The sequence below is a fragment of the Antedon mediterranea genome, chromosome 3 (genome assembly GCF_964355755.1).
Source record: "Antedon mediterranea chromosome 3, ecAntMedi1.1, whole genome shotgun sequence".
Lineage (NCBI taxonomy): Eukaryota > Metazoa > Echinodermata > Crinoidea > Comatulida > Antedonidae > Antedon > Antedon mediterranea.
The window spans coordinates 36,487,961-36,507,983 of record NC_092672.1 but is presented as its reverse complement, the minus strand read 5'-3'; the positions used below and the strand labels follow the sequence as shown (position 1 = coordinate 36,507,983).

At 33.1% G+C, this 20,023-nt stretch overlaps 2 protein-coding genes and 2 non-coding genes across 5 annotated transcripts in view; 3 read left to right on the top strand and 1 right to left on the bottom strand.

The window, feature by feature from the left end:
- The window catches only part of LOC140045437 (huntingtin-interacting protein 1-like), a 31,404-nt gene extending 19,678 nt beyond the window's left edge, over window positions 1–11,726 (bottom strand). For both annotated transcript variants that reach the window (XM_072090334.1, XM_072090333.1), the window contains exon 1: window positions 11,565–11,726. In XM_072090334.1, coding sequence (XP_071946435.1) covers window positions 11,565–11,639 — 75 coding nt within the window. In that variant the 5' untranslated portion in view covers window positions 11,640–11,726. The remainder of the gene's footprint in view (window positions 1–11,564) is intronic.
- Window positions 11,727–12,166: 440 nt separating this feature from the next.
- Window positions 12,167–12,239, top strand: Trnaf-gaa (transfer RNA phenylalanine (anticodon GAA)). The gene has a single exon. It is a non-coding gene; the product is annotated as a tRNA-Phe (tRNA).
- Window positions 12,240–12,474: 235 nt separating this feature from the next.
- Window positions 12,475–12,547, top strand: Trnaf-gaa (transfer RNA phenylalanine (anticodon GAA)). The gene has a single exon. It is a non-coding gene; the product is annotated as a tRNA-Phe (tRNA).
- Window positions 12,548–12,838: 291 nt separating this feature from the next.
- On the top strand, window positions 12,839–20,019 carry LOC140045436 (F-box only protein 21-like). The gene is made up of 12 exons (XM_072090332.1): window positions 12,839–13,042; window positions 13,497–13,754; window positions 14,436–14,560; window positions 14,905–15,057; window positions 15,383–15,507; window positions 15,762–15,895; window positions 16,260–16,457; window positions 17,120–17,228; window positions 17,338–17,451; window positions 17,774–17,850; window positions 18,248–18,405; window positions 18,609–20,019. Exons 1-12 carry the CDS (start codon window positions 12,879–12,881, stop codon window positions 18,791–18,793), a joined length of 1,800 nt encoding a protein of 599 aa, XP_071946433.1. The 5' UTR covers window positions 12,839–12,878; the 3' UTR covers window positions 18,794–20,019.
- The last annotated feature ends 4 nt before the right edge of the window (window positions 20,020–20,023 follow it).

The following is a 20,023-nucleotide window of genomic DNA, read 5'->3' as shown; positions in this document are numbered from 1 at the left end:
TGTAAAGCATCATTAATCTTTAATCTATTCATTTTTTTTCATAATCATACTCAATATTTGTTCTTTGTTTAAAATCTTAGATACTTTTATCATACAGTACATACACTGTATCCTCAGTGTATACTGATAAGATATTCATTTTGTAATTTCATAGATTTAAACTTTTAAAATTTGGCCATACCGTAACATTGTTACAAATGTTCTGTCTACTTTACAAAAACCAGACAAACTGAAGCCCTCAGTAAACTTTCTTAAAACATTCCAAGCCCTAAACTTCCCAAAATCATAGCTGTATATTTTTAAATATTAAGAATCTATACCACCATGGTCCAATATACAAATTACTTTTATCCTCTACAGCTCTGTCTACACACTATCAAACTAGTTCGACAAAAAAAGTGTGCCTAAACATGGTAGTGATATGCTCAAATATGGTAGTGTTATGACATCATCATGTCCATATATGGGCACGTCATAGATTTTGTCACATAAAGTTTGATAGTGTAGATGGAGCTTTACGAAAGTTGACAGTAATTTCTACAAACAAACTGAGATTGAAACATTTAAAAAAGTAGACCCCTGATCTATTTAAGTTTTAGTCAATGTATGGGGCAATTACAATCATCTATGTACAGTAACATTAACAAAGAATCACCATCTGCAAAATAGGCCTACAGTACAGCTAAAAATCAAAGTCATTCACCAGCCTATGTTGATTCAATCAAACAAGATGCACGGGGATATCGGACAGATTCTATCAAGGATAGGAAATATACTGTACTCACTCAGCATATCAATTCAGGCTTATTTTATATCTCCATGTTCAGACAAATACAGTATAGTAATAAACTTATTAAAGTAAACTATTAGGTTCTATTGTTCTCTCTCCAAATAAATGGAGAGGTACAGTATGCATGGGCGATGCCGCCACCTGAGGGCGTGGCGCATGGGTGATGCCACTATCTTGGAGGGGAGTTCATGAATCAATTTTTACTTTTCGGTTATGTTCTTCCCTTGAAGGGAAAAAGGCCTATGTCGGTTCATCCAGGTAAACTAGTCACGTAATACTATAGACAACTATTTAAAAAAAATTCTACTTTTCTAAATTCTTAATTGTTAACAGTTTTTGTTTTTAAGATTTGACAAATAGACATTTGATTTAAATATTAGCCCTTGTTTAATGTTAAGTAATACAATGAAATACACACAATAATCAATGAAACTTGATGATTAAAAATAGTTGAAATTGTAGATGTAGTAATCATTAACATTTGTATCAGCTCATGTAAAACGAGTATTTGACCTCAGAGGTCAATAACAACAGTATGCAGGTCTATGTCACACATGCCACAAAAATATTGTACCATTATTATCCACATAATATAACAAATTAGTTATGGTTCAACCGATCAGGTCAAACACAAATCAAATGTTAGTTTCATGTTCTGGCCCCTCTTAATTTTTTGGAGCCGCATGCCTTTTTTTTACTATACTTTAAATATTAATAAATACTACAATTTACTCAATTTTTCATTATAATTGTCAAGCAATGTTTACACTAGCTGTACTTTTAAACTACTGAAATCATACAAAGCTAAAGAAAGTATCTACTGTGTACAACACATTAATGTCATATACTACCAGAGACATGTCATCTGAACAAACAGTTATCATAATTCTAAATCAATTCTACACACCTGTTTTTTTGTGAACACTCTCAAATCCTTAATAGATTGAACCATTAAATGGATAGATGGCCCACCAGCGTGTTGTGGGAACATGTCCACAAAGTCTAGCCTATGGTACGGCATGTTATACTCTAGCCTTCTCTGAGTACGTACAGTGTATCCAAGTTAACCGATTCTAAATATGGCTAAAATTTATTCCAAGTACACAAAAACCAATTTTTTTCAAATTCAGCATAAGATTATCACCGTCGTCCTTTACATACGGTTAAAAATCAACAACTGAACAAAATTAGAATTGGAAATCATTTATAGCATTACTTCACTTGACTCCGCAACATGAGACGTACCACGCCTCAGGGTGCTAACTGTACTAGTAAGAATATCCACCACAAATCTATAATGTCTAGCAAGAATGTATACATCATCAGTTTGCGGAACGACCTTAAAGGTCACGTACACATATGGATTGCAGGTTTGATAATGTACAAAATTTGAATATTTTTAGTGCAATTGTTTATAAATTTTAGAGAATGCATGATAGCGTTTGATAAACACAATGTTATGAAAATAACAAACATAGTATACAGTACCTCCAAACTACAGAATATTCTATTCAAATTGATGCATGGATAAATTCCAATATGTATTCCCAGATGTGTATGGGACTGTATCTTCAATTATTTTATGAATTTATAAAATATTTGCTATTAAATATTATTTGGCACCAGGGATTATAACCAATAAGAAATTGCTTTATTCATAATGATCTACTGCCACTGTATATTAAGTTATGATCTGATTGTTGTATGGCCTTCAAACTGCACAAATTTATTCTTTGAGGAAGAAAAGAGAGAAAGGTCCTAAAGCTCTATCAAACTTTATTTATGTGACAAAAACATGAATGTGCCCATATATGGACATGATGTGTCATATTACTACCATATTTCGGCATATCACTACCATATTTGGGCACATCACACTTTTTTTGTCAAACTACTGTAGTTTTATAATGTAGACAGAGCTTAAGGTTACAATTTTAACCTGTACAGTACAATTTACAGTATATTTTATTTCACACGGTAATAATACACGTACTGTACATTATGATTTTTTTTCTGAATGTCCAATCACAGCGTCTACTTCAATTATATCTTTCACACTCATTTCTATATTACTTTATATATAAAACAATTCCTAATATTGCAATTTTCAATGAAATCAACATATCCTGATAGGAAGTCTGACATAGTGTACATTGTGTGTACATTGGCATTCATCCGTAAACATTAACAACAAAACGATTTCCTATTTGAATACAATCCAATCTTATAAATCTTTGTAAACTGATTAAATAATAATAGTCTATTTGATTTGACAACACAATATACAATTTGTAATTAAATATGTTGATATACTGTCTGTAAGTAATGAATGAACAACCAATAGGCGACTTCATTACTGTAGTTTGTTACTATACAGTTTATACTTTAGTATTACAACTGACAATTTAACTAAAATACTGATGTCATTCATCAAGAAGCCCCTTGATTGTCAGCATATGCTGTTTAGGGTCACCCTCTATAAATAAGGTAATAAAAAATATTTTCAAAATAGAGATGGTTACTGTACTGCCACAAAGTTTAAGATGAATTAGGGAAAAAGTAAAGAGAGGTACAGTACAGTAGGTGTGGTGTTGAAAGTAGGCTGGAAGAAGCAATAAAGCTCTACAGTACATAGGGAAAAGGGGCAAGACTTTGAAGGTGGGGGATTCCACCTAATTCTACCACGCAAAGGGGCAAGACTTTGAAGGTGGGGGATTCCACCTAATTCTACCACACAAAGGGGCAAGACTTTGAAGGTGGGGGATTCCACCTAATTCTACCAAGCAAAGGGGCAAGACTTTGAAGGTGGGGGATTCCACCTAATTCTACCACGCAAAGGGGCAAGACTTTGAAGGTGGGGGATTCCACCTAATTCTACCAAGCAAGGGGGCAAGACTTTGAAGGTGGGGGATTCCACCTAATTCTACCAAGCAAAGGGGCAAGACTTTGAAGAACTCTACCTACAGTAATTCTACCAAGCACAATTGCATTATCCTTTCTTGTACATTTAGACTTATGTTGTGATGTCATGTGATTCAACCCAGCATGTTAACATCACACACAACTGTTTGTTATTCTTTAATTTTGTGAATGACGTGATCTGTGACGAATATGATTAATCGTCTAAAAACGTGTTTGAGGAGCTTTTCTTGGCACCGTGCTCATTGAAGCATTTAAAATTGGAAGCAAGCCAAGTAACACTTATCCTGATTAACTCTATAAATAGATATTACATCATCGTCAACCATGAAGAAAGTCATTGAAAACCTTACTTTTGAATATGAAAGTGTTACTAAAATATCATATCATCTTGAGGTTTCTTTATATCAATTTGACTTTGACAAAAAAAAAAGATTGATTGTTACTGTAAACAGTACATTGTTGATTATTTAGTATCTCTGTCAGAGGTTTCTTTATTATTTATATCAATTTGACTTTGACAAAAAAAAAGATTGATTGTTACTGTAAACAGTACATTGTTGATTATTTAGTATCTCTGTCTACACTATTAAACTTAATCAACAAAGGAAATTCAATATTCAAATTATATTTGTTTTTTTTATGATGGGTAAATAAAGGCAAATGTTGTACTCAGAATTCTTCTGTTTACAAACTCCTTGTTTGCCAGTGTTTGGAGAATGTTGTATTGTAGTCCAGTCAAAAATCACCCTCACCATGGTATAAGAACGTACCCTAATAAAATTTCATCCGTAGGTTCTATGTATATAGGTAATAACATTTCTTGATGTTGCGTCTTGCAAAACTTGGGATTTTACGAGAAAATTTGACTTTTATACCCAATTTATAACCGCCTCATGTCGTATTATTGTGTACAGCGAATTCGACGAAGCGTGACTAAAATTACGAGACGCCGTTAGCGCCCGTTGAAAAATGCATTAACAAAGCTAAAAACTTACAAAATTAATAGTTTATACAATAGTTTAAATATAGTTTACAATAAATTGTATAATAAAATACATAACATATAAAGAAAACCCAAGTATAATCTCAAATATTTACAGATGTGTTTAAAAATGTACAAATCAAAATGGCCTTCCATAAAATAAAGTGCGCCCTCACTCGTCATACTTTTATCGGACTTGTATGGATGGTTATACAAGGCATTAATATATGAAACACGATGCGGTTTGTTAGTTATTGCCTCTGCAAGAGGCAGAATATTATATTTTCACAAATATATTTCTAATTTTTATCATGGAAAAAAAGAATTGTATATATTTAAACACATTACAACCTCCAGTCTACCATCATGATGGATTAAGTGTATATTTGTATATCTGCTGAAGCGTAATGATCTACTAGTTTTGCTGGTTTTATTTTTAGAATAGACATTCTTTTTTTTTCACAGCATTACTTGCGTGGATATCACAATGCATTGCATATTTTGAACTATCATTCGCGATTATGATCTTAATTAGAGTAAGAACCAATCATTTAAGGATAATCCATTTCGTGTAGGCCTATACGAAAGATACTAGGCCCTACCTCAAGTAGCCCTACTTTCACTTTCCAACAATTATTAAGAGCGTATCAAAGGGGCTGGTTGGCATTCGTCTGAATCAACATTTATCATTTTTCCCTTTCACCCGCCGATGCCCCCACTGCCAATGGGGAGGAGGAGCCGGTTTGATCCTCTCTGAATCCGTCTGGCCTTCACATCGTACCGATGTGTGAAGTTTGAGCCAATAAACGTCATTCATGACGATTCTTTAAGTTCGAAGTCGTCTTCCAGAATTCAAAGCATTCTAAATTTAAAGTATTTTCCCGTTTTTCCACCGTTCACATTTCACTAAATAAAAGAAAGTGAGAATGTGGAGTGTGATGTAAGATTCGCGAGAAACGACATACTGTATTACCCAATTCTCCCAATTTTTTAAGACGTGACGTATATTAAATACATTCTAATATAAAGTGTTTTGGTTGAGAGTAGTCCTACAATTATTATTGGACATTTTATACACAAAAGCATGTCATAAACGATCGGTTCACCTCCATGGCCTGAAAGTTCTCACTTGGGACAAAAAAGTAAAGTCCAGAACAAAAGTTTTATATGCATTTATTTCAAATATTGTTATCCGCCGAGTCCGACGCATTTTAATGCATTTAAATAAAATTTAAAAAGCTTGGGAGAACACAGTAGTTTAATTTGTTGGCTTATTCAACAAATGCTTATAAATGACGTTTTAAACCTAAAAGATGTAGGCTATTTTTACCAAAAGTGAAGATGAACATTAATTAATTAATTAAATGTAAAAGAATAACACAGTTATCCGTCAGAAGTCTTCGAACAGAAAGAATCTTCGGTGGCAGGATTACATTTTTTAAAACACGAAATTGTCTCACACATCATACGATATGGATGCCAATAAACAATTCAAAGAAAATTAAACAAAACTAACAATCACAAGGATTCTTTGTTGCGGATAACCAATGAGAAAATATTTCAGAGTACTTTATTAATTTAAATCTTTATTATATCGTATACGCGAAATGGACTGTCATTTAAAAATGATTCTTACTCAAATTAATATTGACTATAATCGCGAATAAACAAATGCATTGTGATATCCACGCAAGTAATGCTGTGAAAAAAAGAATGTCCAGAATATAACCAGATAACTAGAAGATCATTACGCTATAGCATATACAATACGGCGCTTCACTTAATCCATCATGAATGGTAGACTGGAGGTTGTAATGTGTTTAAATATATACAATTCTTTTTTTCCATGATAAAAACTAGAAATATATTTGTGAAAATATAATATTCTGCCTCTTGCAGAGGCAATAACTAACAAACCGCATCGGGTTTCGTATTATTAATGCCTTGTATAACCATCCATACAAGTCCGATAAAAGTATGACGAGTGAGGGCGCACTTTATTTTATGGAAGGCCATTTTGATTTGTACATTTTTAAACACATATCTGTAAATATTTGAGATTATACTTGAGTTTTCTTTATATGTTATGTATTTTATTATACAATTTATTGTAAACTATATTTAAATTATTGTATAAACTATTAATTTTGTAAGTTTTTAGCTTTGTTAATGCATTTTTCAACGGGCGCAAACGGCGTCTCGTAATTTTAGTCACGCTTCGTCGCATTCGCTGTACACAATAATACGACATGAGGTAGTTATAAATTGGGTATAAAAGTCTAATTTTCTCGTAAAATCCCAAGTTTTGCAAGACGCAACATCAAGAAATGTTATTACCTATATACATAGAACCTACGGATGAAATTTTATTAGGGTACGTTCTTATACCATGGTGAGGGTGATTTTTGACTGGACTATTGCTGTAGACTGTAAAGCTCTGTCTACACTATCAAAGTTTATGTGCCCATATATGGACATGATGATGTCATATCACTACTATATTTGGGTATATCACTACCATATTTGGGCGCATCACCATTTTTTTGTCAAACTAGTTTGATTGTGTATACAGAACTTAAGTTAAATTTTAGTTTAGATTCAAATAAATTTTCATTCATTTTACTTACACGTTTTTAAATATTTTATTTGCGAATCTCAGTAAAATTGTTTAAATACAGTATTTTTATAATGTACCGTACCATGAATACTCCAAAATATTTCAATAACCTGTATTGTGGATAAATAAAGTGAAATCTTAAAGTGGAGCTCCACTCAGAAAATTACTATTTTTCATACATTTCAACTATTATTTAAAAATATCATCCCTCATACTTCATATTTTTTTGAATTTTTTTTCAATGAGAACGATTTTCTTGAAAATCACGCCTTTTTGAGTTTTGGGGGGATACCTTGTAATTTCCTATTCTTTTACATGCAAAAGGGGGGTATATTAGAATAATCCTAACAAATTAATTTCTTCACTAAAAAAAAAATTTAATAAGGATTTTTATGTAATTTTTCCAGATCTTTCTATTTCTGGTATTTTTATCGCGTATACATTGCGCAATTTTGCGTAAATAGACACTTTCCCCCGTTCGGGTCCAATTGGGTTTTTTATTTTGCTAGGGAGTCTGATCACGTGACATTTTTCACAATCACACTTACTGCAGCTGGCGATCTATTATTTTGTCGCGATGTTATTTTTGACGGGCGAAAAGTATATTGAAACATTCTGAATGTGACCCTATCATGTTTCAGTGTAATAATGTGATTATGAGACTATTACTAAAATGTCAAATTTAACGAGATTTGAGAAAGACGTGGCTATATATTCAATAAAGCTAGGCCTAGGCCTACTAGAGTGTAGGTATGTACCGATGCTGCTTGGCCTCTAGCTAGGCTGACAGCAGTGAAGTTTGTTCTGTTGACACCCAACTTCGGCCTACCCATGGGCCATGATAGGGTGCCTGAAAAGTTGCTTTTCAGTCAGGCCTAAGCTTCCACATCGGTCATCGCTTTACTACTCTTGTTCTGTATAGGATTTTGTGTTTCACAATTCTTGTGAATGTGCGAGAAAACCCAGGAACGATAAATGGGGCGAAATGACCAAGCATTTTCAAAACCATGAATGCCATTATAGGCTTACACAAAAATTCAAGGCTAGCTAGGCTGAGCAGACGGCTTAGCTAGGACTAGGCCTAGTTAATAAGCAATAAGTTAATAAGCAATCTGATAAGATTATTATGCTGTTGTACATTGCAAATCATGAGGTTATACATGTAAATTATACTGACATTTTTATCGGAAATATTACTTAGGCCTAAACAAATCGTATTAATTGTGTGTATAAAATTTATTCCCCATTTTTCGACACATAATTTACCAAAGGGGAGACAGTTCACCGGCGACTAAAACGCGTCAGTCGCTAAGTGTAACGCGTTTCGCGACGTATTGTAAACTAATAACCCCTAAGTTACTGAAAAAGTGTAATGTATTAAAAAACACTATTTTCTGACCGATTTTTTAGAAATGGGTTTTTGAAAAATATTTCCGTGTTTTCCCTGTTTTTTTTATGTAATCACTTTCAATTAAACATACTTAAACATAATATAAGCTGAGAAAGTCTGAGTGTAGCTCCACTTTAATATAAAAAAAATTATAATTTTAAAGATGACAAAATATAATATATTAATAGTGAGCCTGTTTGTATAGTAAAGTCAGATGATTACATGAATACTGTTTATCATTGACTAATTTCAGGATATGCCAAGGTCCACTGTGAGGGGAACAGACCACAAAATTACAAGTCAATGTCAAATGTACAGTACAGGATCTATTAATTATAACAATACAAAATTTTATGACAGAAAACGAAAATACTTTGAAAACCAAAGTGATTCAGGATTAAACTAGAATGTGTCATCACACTTTGTGATTTAGGTCATAGCAGCAAAATATTCCATTTTAGTTATTTCCACTCACACACCTACATTCACAATAAAAGGTTTATCATCGGATTACAATTCAAGTACAAATCAATAATTCTATGTACTCGCACTGTTAGTTTACAATTAGTAAATGTCACATTTAAAAACCTAAGTAAATTTCCTATCTACAGTACACAAATAAGCCTATCATCTATACTGAAATAAATGCATTAAATTTCGCACAGAGACATTTGTTTTGGGATGCAGGGGAATGTATCTTACAGTACATTATGTGCTTACGATTAAATTGAACACTCCAGGGTACTTTATTTTAAGCGAAACCTAGATTGACCCAAATTTAGATGACCTCACAAATTATTTCAAATTAGTTGGGCCAGAGTGGACCATGAAAAAATGAAGTAAATTAATTGTTGGAACCTCTGTTTGGAACACGTGTAAAAATGCTGAATCATACTATTGTATACCCAAACAATTAAATTTGGATGAGATCCTGGAACGGCCTAGGACCCCAAAGTTAAGTGCAATGTAGTAGACTGGCATTTCAACCATACATTTTCAATTCATAAATGTTCTTCTTTTTATTCATAAATTTCAAAAGCTGTAAAAACTGGTTTTTTTAAATTTTAATCAACTTTAACAGTTTATATTAATGTACACAGTACACCATCATTGAATACTGTAGTTTAAATGATACTGTACTGCATGTCATCAGCTTATTTGCAATCTAGGCCATAACAGCTAAATTAATGTCAACACACTATTTTCTACAGCTCTTAGCAATAGCATAAATAAGTGTCAGATTATCAAATATGTTGAATATTATTAACATAAATATTATTTCAAATCCAATCTATCCTGCTGATAATCATATTGGTAAAAAATGTAAACAATGGGACAAGAACCACCTCTTCTAATCAAGGTTAGCACAAATAAAAAATGATATTTATATTTTTCGAAACTGAAACTCATCCTTTATAGGAGTTTCATAAAGTACAAAGAACAATACAGTATTTATTAGTCTATATGACAATAATTAAAGCTAAACAAAGTGTTACTGTAGTAGGCACTACTGTATATACTGTAATTAAATAGCATTAATACATAGTCATGATACTGTACATCTATTCATGTTTCTGTCCAAAAATGAATGCAAAATAAACAATCCATATTAACACATGGACAGTACTGTACTGTATATGCTGACCCCCCCCCCCCCCCCCCCACCCTCCCTACTCCTCCTGGATATATATACCACTTCCAAATTTGGAGCAAAATGCAAAGTGATGACTGCATTGTGATCATCGGGTATAACCCCACCCTGGGATACAAGTGTAATCCTGTAACTAATAATATCAAAATATATCTTGGAATTTCCTAAAACATTTTCTCAACTGTTTCATATTCAACCACAAGAAACTAATCCATCTACACGATCACTTCCTTCCTTTAAAACATGAAACAAAAAAGTCATGGTATTTGTACTGAACTACTTTATTAGTATTTATGATGCTGTAAATGTGTTGACTTAAACTCAGTCAAGAACCTAAATTATTATTTTCTACACATAACAGAGTACATTAATAAAAAAATGAAAGACGTAATAATTATTTACAAAATATTAATGACCTGAAAAAACCACATCAATTATACAAATTTATATAAATTTCTGAACAATGTTTTCAAACTAAATGTGAAAAAATAATATGTGTATGTATATGGACATGATGATGTCATATCACTACCATATTTGGGCATACCACTACCTTACAGTATACAGGGAATAATTTCGCCAGTGTAGCATAGCAAAAAGCTATACAAAACCACCTTCTTGCTACACATTTCTACAATTCTGTAAGCAAAATATACCATAGAAAACTATGTTTCTCAACTCAAAAATCAGTTTTATTAGCAATATTGCTAAACAAAATTTTAAGATGAAATTTTTCCCGGGTATATGGCCCGGGCACATCACACTTTTTTGTCAAACTAATATTTTCTGTTGAGCTTCCCATCCAATGCCAAATGTCAATGGTGACAGAACTTATCTATAAATACTTATGATATTCCTATCTATGCCCTAACTAATATGTTGAGAGAATTGATATAGAGATTTTTATCATCTATCTACACAAATTAAGTACTCAAGTCTACATTCATAATATTTTTGAATTTTTCTTCTTTACATACATTCAGTAGGCTACAGTTATAAGATATCTAAGAGATGTTTTTAAAAATAATCCGTGCCGTGGTGGTAAAATTTAGACAGCTAGGCTAGTCTGCGGTGGTACATTAGTGGACGACTGCAATGGTGCTGTGAGAGTAGGATAATAATAACGAGCCCGGCCTATCATCTAACACAGTAAATACTGATGCACTATATTGCTGGTGGAGCATAAAGATATAGAAAACTTTCTTTGTTTACCTGCTGTTTGACATAATTCTGTCGTTCAGTTTCAAGTGTATCACTTCTTCTTAGTTTTCGGGCAACGGACGCCATTGTGTAAACTTTGATTAAGTATTTTATTCCAGTAAATTTAGTTAAATACTTTCATACATTAGCAAACAAAATTTCCACACACTTCCATCACCGCCGCCTCACAAAGTTTGACAATAGATGGCGCTGTATTAAAAATGTTATGAATAATTTTATAACAGCACGATAAATTAAATTTTAATAAAAAAATGAAAGACATAATAATTATTTGCAATATATATAGGCCTACCTACTTAAAAAACCACAATCCATCCGAAATAAATCATGCATATAGGCCTACTAAAGAGTATTAATACGTACCTCGATATGACATACGCATTTCCTGCACGCATTTCCGGTATCACGTAGCGCGCTCACGCATGCAGTACGCATTTATGCACGCATTTCCGGTACGCGTAGCGCTCACACACACGCAATTATACTGTATGCATTTCCGGCCGACGATCAGTAGAATTGATTTGTTTATTTTTTTTATCTATAATTTTAGTGCGTTTCAGTGTATTGTTTCCAACAGACAGAATTTGTCAACTGCCGAAATAGCTCAGTTGGGAGAGCGTCAGACTGAAGATCTGAAGGTCCCTGGTTCAATCCCGGGTTTCGGCACGTGTAATTTTGTATTTTTGTTTTACTTTTAGTAAAACAAATTTATTGTTATCAAATGATTTCTATTGATACACATACGTATAGATTTTATAATAAAACAAATACAATTATTTTTTATATTTATCATTACAAAAAGCACTTAAAAAAAATTAAAACATAAACCCAATTTATGTTTTTTTTTTCGTGAACCAAAATATCTGAAATATTGTTTTCAATAGTCAGCTTTTTTTCAACTGCCGAAATAGCTCAGTTGGGAGAGCGTCAGACTGAAGATCTGAAGGTCCCTGGTTCAATCCCGAGTTTCGGCACGTGAAATTTGTTTTAGTAAAAAAAAAATATTAATTTTGTCTTTTGATACACATATATTAAAATATAGTATAGATAAAAAAAAATACGCCCATGCAGCAGCACATAACATGCATATTAATTTTTTTTATTATATATTATTAGAAAGAGTAATTTAAAAAAAAATTGAAACATTTAGGTTTTTTTCTTCGTGAAATTCTATTATATAATTTACATTTTTAATCAAAATATCTGAAATTTGTAGCTGATGAAATCCAATAGAGGGCGTTTGTTTACATACTGTCAGTAGTAAATGAAGGAAGGACCTGTTTTGGTCATATCGCATTTCTCAAAATGCAGTCTTCTTTTCTTGATGATTTTGCTGACGAATTACTAGAATACATCCTTCTTGATAGAGCCCTAGAAGCACACGATATTCTTAGTTTTAGATGTACGTGCAAAAGGTTCCAAAGGATTTCACATAGCAATAAAGTTTGGAAAGCAAAAGTGCTCTGCAGGTACGTGTTATGTTATTGTAAGCCTGTGTCGAACCACAGAAATGATGATTAAATCCCGCATCCATCATCTCTCCATCCCATGTCACCTGTTTCCTTGTTGTAGAAAAACAATAAATATCTAGGCCTAGATATTGTAGGTATAGGTGTACACACTAACTATAGTTAAAAGGCATAAATGTATGTAAAACTACATACAGACGTTTTTTTTCATCTTTTTTGTTGATACAGTAAATCTAACAGTATTATAACTATGATTATGACGAGTAGGAAGCAGTGTAAATGGGTACCTGGATAATTAAATTTGTAGACTATAATCTGGTGATCTGCTACTAGGAATAGATGTGTTGTATTCTAAATGACCCTTAACTTCTAGCATTTACTCAATACTTTCTGATTACTTTATTATCAATATTATATTTACATATTTTTATTTTAAAAATCATTTATTCATTAGATGGCCAGAATTAGGACAAATAAGCAACTCTGTAGCTGCATCACACGATTGGCAAGAGCTGTACAAGTTTCGGTTTCACTCCGTCAGGAAGGTGTACAACCTTCTACAGGACGTTATCCAAAACTGTTACGAAGATCGCGAAGTTTCGTACAAGCGATTCACGCCGTTTCAACAACTAGGTGCAGACTACAGTAACACAATTGTTGGCAACATTTGCATCGAGGAACAGCTTTTTGACTTGCTGAACAACGGAGATGAGTATGTATATCTAGGGAGTAAGAGTGTCACATGATAATACACATTATATTATTATATAACACCTTAATAACTTCCTGTCATTTGATTGGACGATTGTGGGTCACATGGCATGCAATAGTATGCACATTATACTATTATACTATTGAACGGTCATTCAATTGTACTTTTTTTCATGTACGAAAAAAAAAATCTTATCGCATTTGGAAAATATTTTTTTTAAACTATTGTTTTCGAAATACAACAGCGCCCCCTATTTTGTATTACTTATTTCTAATAACAGTATACTAAATAATAATAATATTAAACGTTCTAGCCTTTTTCCAAAACAGAAATATATGGCACCAACAAACATTTTGTTGGTAATTGTCGTATTCAAGTGTACCGTTGAGTATTTTTTCCGTTGAGTACTTCTTTTAACAGAGTATTTTGAGCGTTGAGATTGTTCTTAACGAAAAAGCTTTCGTTGTCAACGTTTTCTATTCGAATGACTTTCTGTTGAGCACAAATTTACAATTTGAATACAAAAAGTACTCAACCAATCTTTACGTTGACAACGAAAGTTCCCAATCGAATACGAAAATTGACTTGCATACAGTAAAAAATAAATAAATAAATTCAATTCTATAAATGTTATTTTACACAGGAATGAGATCAAAGTATTTTTAATCTTGTCTCTTTCAGATTCTCAAATTTAACCCAGAAGTACTATGCATTGAGGGCGCTACGTTGTCTGCAACATCCACGTTTAGAAGAAGAATTCATGAAGCTCCTTGACGCTCCTGAAGACAATCAAACCCTCGAAGAAAGTGAGTAAATTAAAGAAGGCGTCCATCGTCAAATCCTAAAATCAGTCACTCTAAATACTCTGAATATATTTATTTATTAAAAACATAATTATGAATACTTGTTTTCAGAGACAAAAAGATGTAAAATTGAATATGCCATTTTAATGTCACATAATAGTTATTTACCTTGACCAAAAACTGGATCGGAAAATAAATGATTTACCTAAAAAAATGTAATTTAAAGCAAAAAATATTTAAATTGTCTGTCAGACAATGGTTTCGTTTGTCTTTTTATTAGTGAAATAATTATTTTTTATTGTTGTTTTGGGGACAATACATCTTTAAACAGTTTTAAATCTTTGTAGGTGCAATATTGATATCACAATGGAACCAATGTGGTACAAGAGTAAATAAATTAAAGGTGTACAAACAGTTGAATGACATTGCTAATATGGTGCGACAGAATCTGTGTACTAAGTACGGAGATAACCACCCTGCAAGCCAAGGCTCTGAAGATGGTGAGATAACAAATTTATCTTTTAAAATGTAAACCAACCCGATTTTGTTTGGCGCTACTGCAGTTTCGCACCTAAAACTGGGTATAAGACTTCATGGTTACTCACCGCAGCGGGTGAATGTTTTTAAATTTGGTAAGCCAGAGAGATTGTGGTGCGAAAGTGCATTAGCACCTTTTTTTGTGGTTTTCAAACTTGATACGGCGGGTTACATAACCATGGAGTTCTTTACTTCATGCATTAACAAAACCTAGCTACTGTATGTTGCACTACTTGAATGGTTCCATGCTGTGTACGCCATTTGTTGCTAATTGTTTTTTCTTTACAGAATCACTGTCTGTCGATCAGTGTATCTTAGCCCTAGATGTGTTCAATGAAGTCTTTTACGAGATTTATCATTTTGAAGGCAATAAGGCCGATTATTACAACCCAGACAATTCCTTTATTAACAAGGTAAAACATAAAACAAGTTTTCATTGTATTACTATTATAAACATTACCTTGACAACACCCACACGACGCAACCTAAAGGTTGGTTCCCACTAGCTAATGCAATGGAGGTGATGTATTATTCGAACAGTGGGTTGTCAGAGGTCAACTCGCTTGCGTTGCGCATTTGTCCTTGCATTGTATCTCTAGTTGGAACCACGCTTAACCTACCCTCTAATAAACATGTTTACACATTTATATTATTTTGATATTTGTAGGTCTTAGAAAGCAAAAAAGGAATCCCGATTTCCTTAGCCGTCGTCTATGCAGCAGTTGCAAGACGTCTGGGCATCTCACTAGAGCCAGTTAATTTCCCAAACCACTTTCTTCTTCGTTTGGACGTGCAACCCATGTGAGTTTTCTAATTTGTGACCGATACGATACAATAGTATTTATTGTCATTTCCACAACCAGGTACAAATGAAATTTGGTTGGTTAATTTACATTTGATATAAATATATAAATATATAAAGAAAAACAAAAAACCAATAAATTACAGAGATATTACGATCTTGCTGTTAAATACCTGAATAGAATTATAAACAAATGATTGACGGCAACGTTTAGTGTTTTGATTTTAAGAGTGATCAGTCTACCAGTTCGGCTCAGCTTAAAGAATTTATTTAGAGCGTGATAGACAAGAAGGTGACAATAAATACATAGTATAGTTGAATAGTTTGATGTCACTGTAATACAAAAGAGGTGTTTTATTAAAGGCAAGAGAACAACCCTAAGAAGTACAAGTACATAGATGTGTTTCACAGTGGCAAGAGGTTAACTAATGCTGAGTGTTTTTCTTTGTCTCCAATGATGGGAAGACACGGCAATGAATACTTCCGTTCGTGCTCAAAGAGGGCGGTGTACGTGAGGATGGTGGCAAATCTTATGAGGATTACGTCGCACCTTGATGATGTGTACGTATTATTTTGACCATTGGGGACAGGCTTTATTGTCCTTAACGATTAACTATGATTATTTGCCACAAAATGAAAATATGTTCATACCATACAGTATATAGTAAAACTTTTCTATAGCAACACTCCTATTAAGGGGACATTTTCTTGTGAAATAAAAGAATGGCAAAATGCTGTAACCCCTACTCAGAGAGGACACCTCTATTATAGGGACACTTTGTTGGGTCCTGAAGGTGTCCCCTTAATAGGGGTCTACTGTATTATGAGCAGAGTGGGAAAACTCAGATAACAAACTAGTAATCTTATTCTCATAGCATGTAGTGGTGTAAGGGCTATGAGAGCTCACTGGGTAAACCCAAGGTCCCAAAGCTTATGGAGGTCCCAAGCATTGCCCAAAGGAAAAAAAGCTAAAAATGCCGGAGGCCTCCAGCGTTGGAGGGCCACTTTAGGTTCCTAAACCAGGAGCCTAGGTCTCTATGTTATGCCACTGATAGCATGTTTTCATATACCATCAAACCTAGCCACATTTAATCATATCATATACAGTATAACAAGGGATTCATATAAATCTTAACCTGGGTATAACTATACATAAAGTTTAAACATCAGTAACAATACAAATAGGTATGTAGCTTACAATTAACAATATTTGTTGTTTATAGGAGGATGCTAGATGGGTATGAGCTGTTTCTCCTCCTTTGTTCAGATGACATGGATGCAGCCATCATGTTGAGAAGATTCTATCTCCAATCTGGTATGAACATCAGTGAGGTATGTATCATTTATCATAATTTAATTACTGCTAATTTTCATTCGACTTGAGAAATCTTTTGTTTGAGAAATCTTTTGTTTGATAAAAAGTCTTTTTGTTTTCATATAGGTACTGAATTACCTGTCAAAATGTGAACCTACTGGGCGCAATATGTTAAATCTAGTGAAGTATTTAATGTGCGAGGCGAAACTCTTACTACACGAGGAAGAAAATAAGAATAAGGTGAGACAGTCTTTATATCCACCAATAGAACTACTAAAGCATCATGGAACCATTATGGAACCACTAAAAGTCCTCAGACTTAGCTTATTCCATTTATCCAGCAGTGGTATGACATCATCATGCCCATATATGGGCACATCACATTTTTTTGTTGCAGAAAGTTAGTAAAATAATGTAGACAGAGGTTAAGGTTGGAGATTTTTCTTGAATTTCAAATATCCAGCAGTGGGCAAGAAATACATATTTCAATATAATAATTTAATATCTCTATGAAGTCACATATTTTTACTAGAAATTACAGAATTCTTATTTTGCTTTTAAGAACGAGGTTATGGTTAAAAGACGGGCTGAGAACCAGGATGTGGAGTATTCGGTTGGAATGATAATGAGACATCGCAGGTAGGATAGTAATTCATTGAAGTGCTTTCAAAAGAATTTAAATACCATCAATGACAATCTGTTCACAGAACAAACATGATCATGTAATATACTACAGTAGAGTCCTTTCTTTGGAACACACTTATTCAGGGGACACTTTGAGACAATTGAGGAGCAATATGTTTTAACACTACAGCCAACCCCTATTCAATAGATACCATATTAAGCTCTGTCTACACTATCAAACTAGTTTGACAGTGTGATGTGCCTAAATATAGTAGTGATATGCCCAAATATGACAGTGATATAACATCATCATGTCCATAGCACATCACATTTTGTTGTCACATAACATTTGATAGTGTAGACAGAGCTTTAAGAAGATATTGATACAATGGTATTGTGTTTACCATTACAGATATGACTACCTGTGTGTAATCTATGGGTGGGATTCACAATGTGATATGCCAGACAGTTGGAAGATTCAGATGGGGGTGGACAGGCTTCCAAATAAGGACAAACAGCCATTCTACAATGTGCTTGTATCGGATCAGTCTAAACGTTACGCAGCTCAAGGTCAGTGAAGGTCAAATCAAGCAGATGGAGATTATTTTGTTTTTGTTATCTGTACAATTATTTCTTTCTATTGATATGTTATGTAATCATAGTATTCTGAAATAATAAGATAAATGAAAAATGAAAATAAATGAATGAAAATGAGGGAATGGGGGGGGGGGGGGAAATGGGAAAAGATTTCAACATTTAATTTTGTCTTACAGAGAGCCTAATGGTTGAGGAAAACCCAGAAGTTGTAAGCCACTCTGAGGTAGGCAAGCATTTCACGGCATTTAAGAACACGCACTACCAAGCCAACAGTGAGCTCCTCAAGCGGTACCCCGATGATGTCAATGTAACGATCGAGAAATCAAATACTGGCTGTGTTTCAGAAATGCAAACTGCCTAGATAAAAGACGAGTAAAATGATGGCAATTAGTTTAAACATCAGCTTTCATGGACAAAAATATTTTAAATGCTCGTCTTGGAGGTTTGGTGGCATTTATAAGGGCTGCAAATAACTTAGTAAAAGGTATAAATAATCTAACATAATCTAAATACCAAATGTGTGTTATTTGTTGTTATATTTGGTCCTAGACAGAACTTAAGCGTGATTGAACCTAGCCTGGGTTAATGTCCCAATTAAATACGAGTTGTGTACTATATGAAAACATTAACACATTTGTATTCTAAAAACATGCACAAATGATAACAATATAATTTAACTTTATAGACTTATGGCAAGTCATAAGTACAATTGAAACTAATTGATTTAATTGTTACTAATTATATTTCAAAATAAGTTTATTATAATTATTAGTATATTTTGATTATAAGGCCAGTTTTCATTGCAAAATCAAATGTGTTTGGCAGTCTGTTCCTCTGCAAGCAAATATTACTGATAGTGTTTGACACTGTGGTCACTTTGCATAAATAAAGTTTTAAATAATTATTATTAATTATTTTCACAAATAATATAGCAAAATACAAAGTAACATAATAAATATACTAATAATAAATGAAGGAAAACAAGTATAAATGGAAAAGGGATGCCCCAGCCAGCAAGCTTTAAATTATTAAATAATTAAGCCCCTTTCCAAAAAAAGATCAAATTGCCGTACAGGGTAATTAACAAAATGTTACTAACATGAAAACTATTTTGTGAACAAGTAAAGCTCTGTCACGTCGACACTATCAAACTAGTTTGACAAAAAAGTCGATGTGGCCGTAGTGATATGACATCATCATGTCCATATATGGGCGTATCACATTTTTTTGTCACATAAAGTTTGATAGTGTAGACAGAGGTTAAGTTTGGAGATGTTTCTTAATTCATCTAACATCTAGCACTGGGCTACTGTAACAGTATCATACTACGCAAGCAAACTAAAGATTGGACAATGTATATATGCACACACAATATTTATGTTGTGAGTATTCGGGGAAAATAACGTATTCACAATAACGTATGTTGTGAGTATTCACAATAGCGTATGTTGTGAGTATTCTGGGAAAATAACTGATAGTGTGATTGTAATTTACTATAGAAACAAATATGTAATATTTTTGGGAAAGAAAAAGTGACTAAAGTTGTGTTTTATTGAAAAATTGTGTTGTATTTATATTAACAAATCTGAAT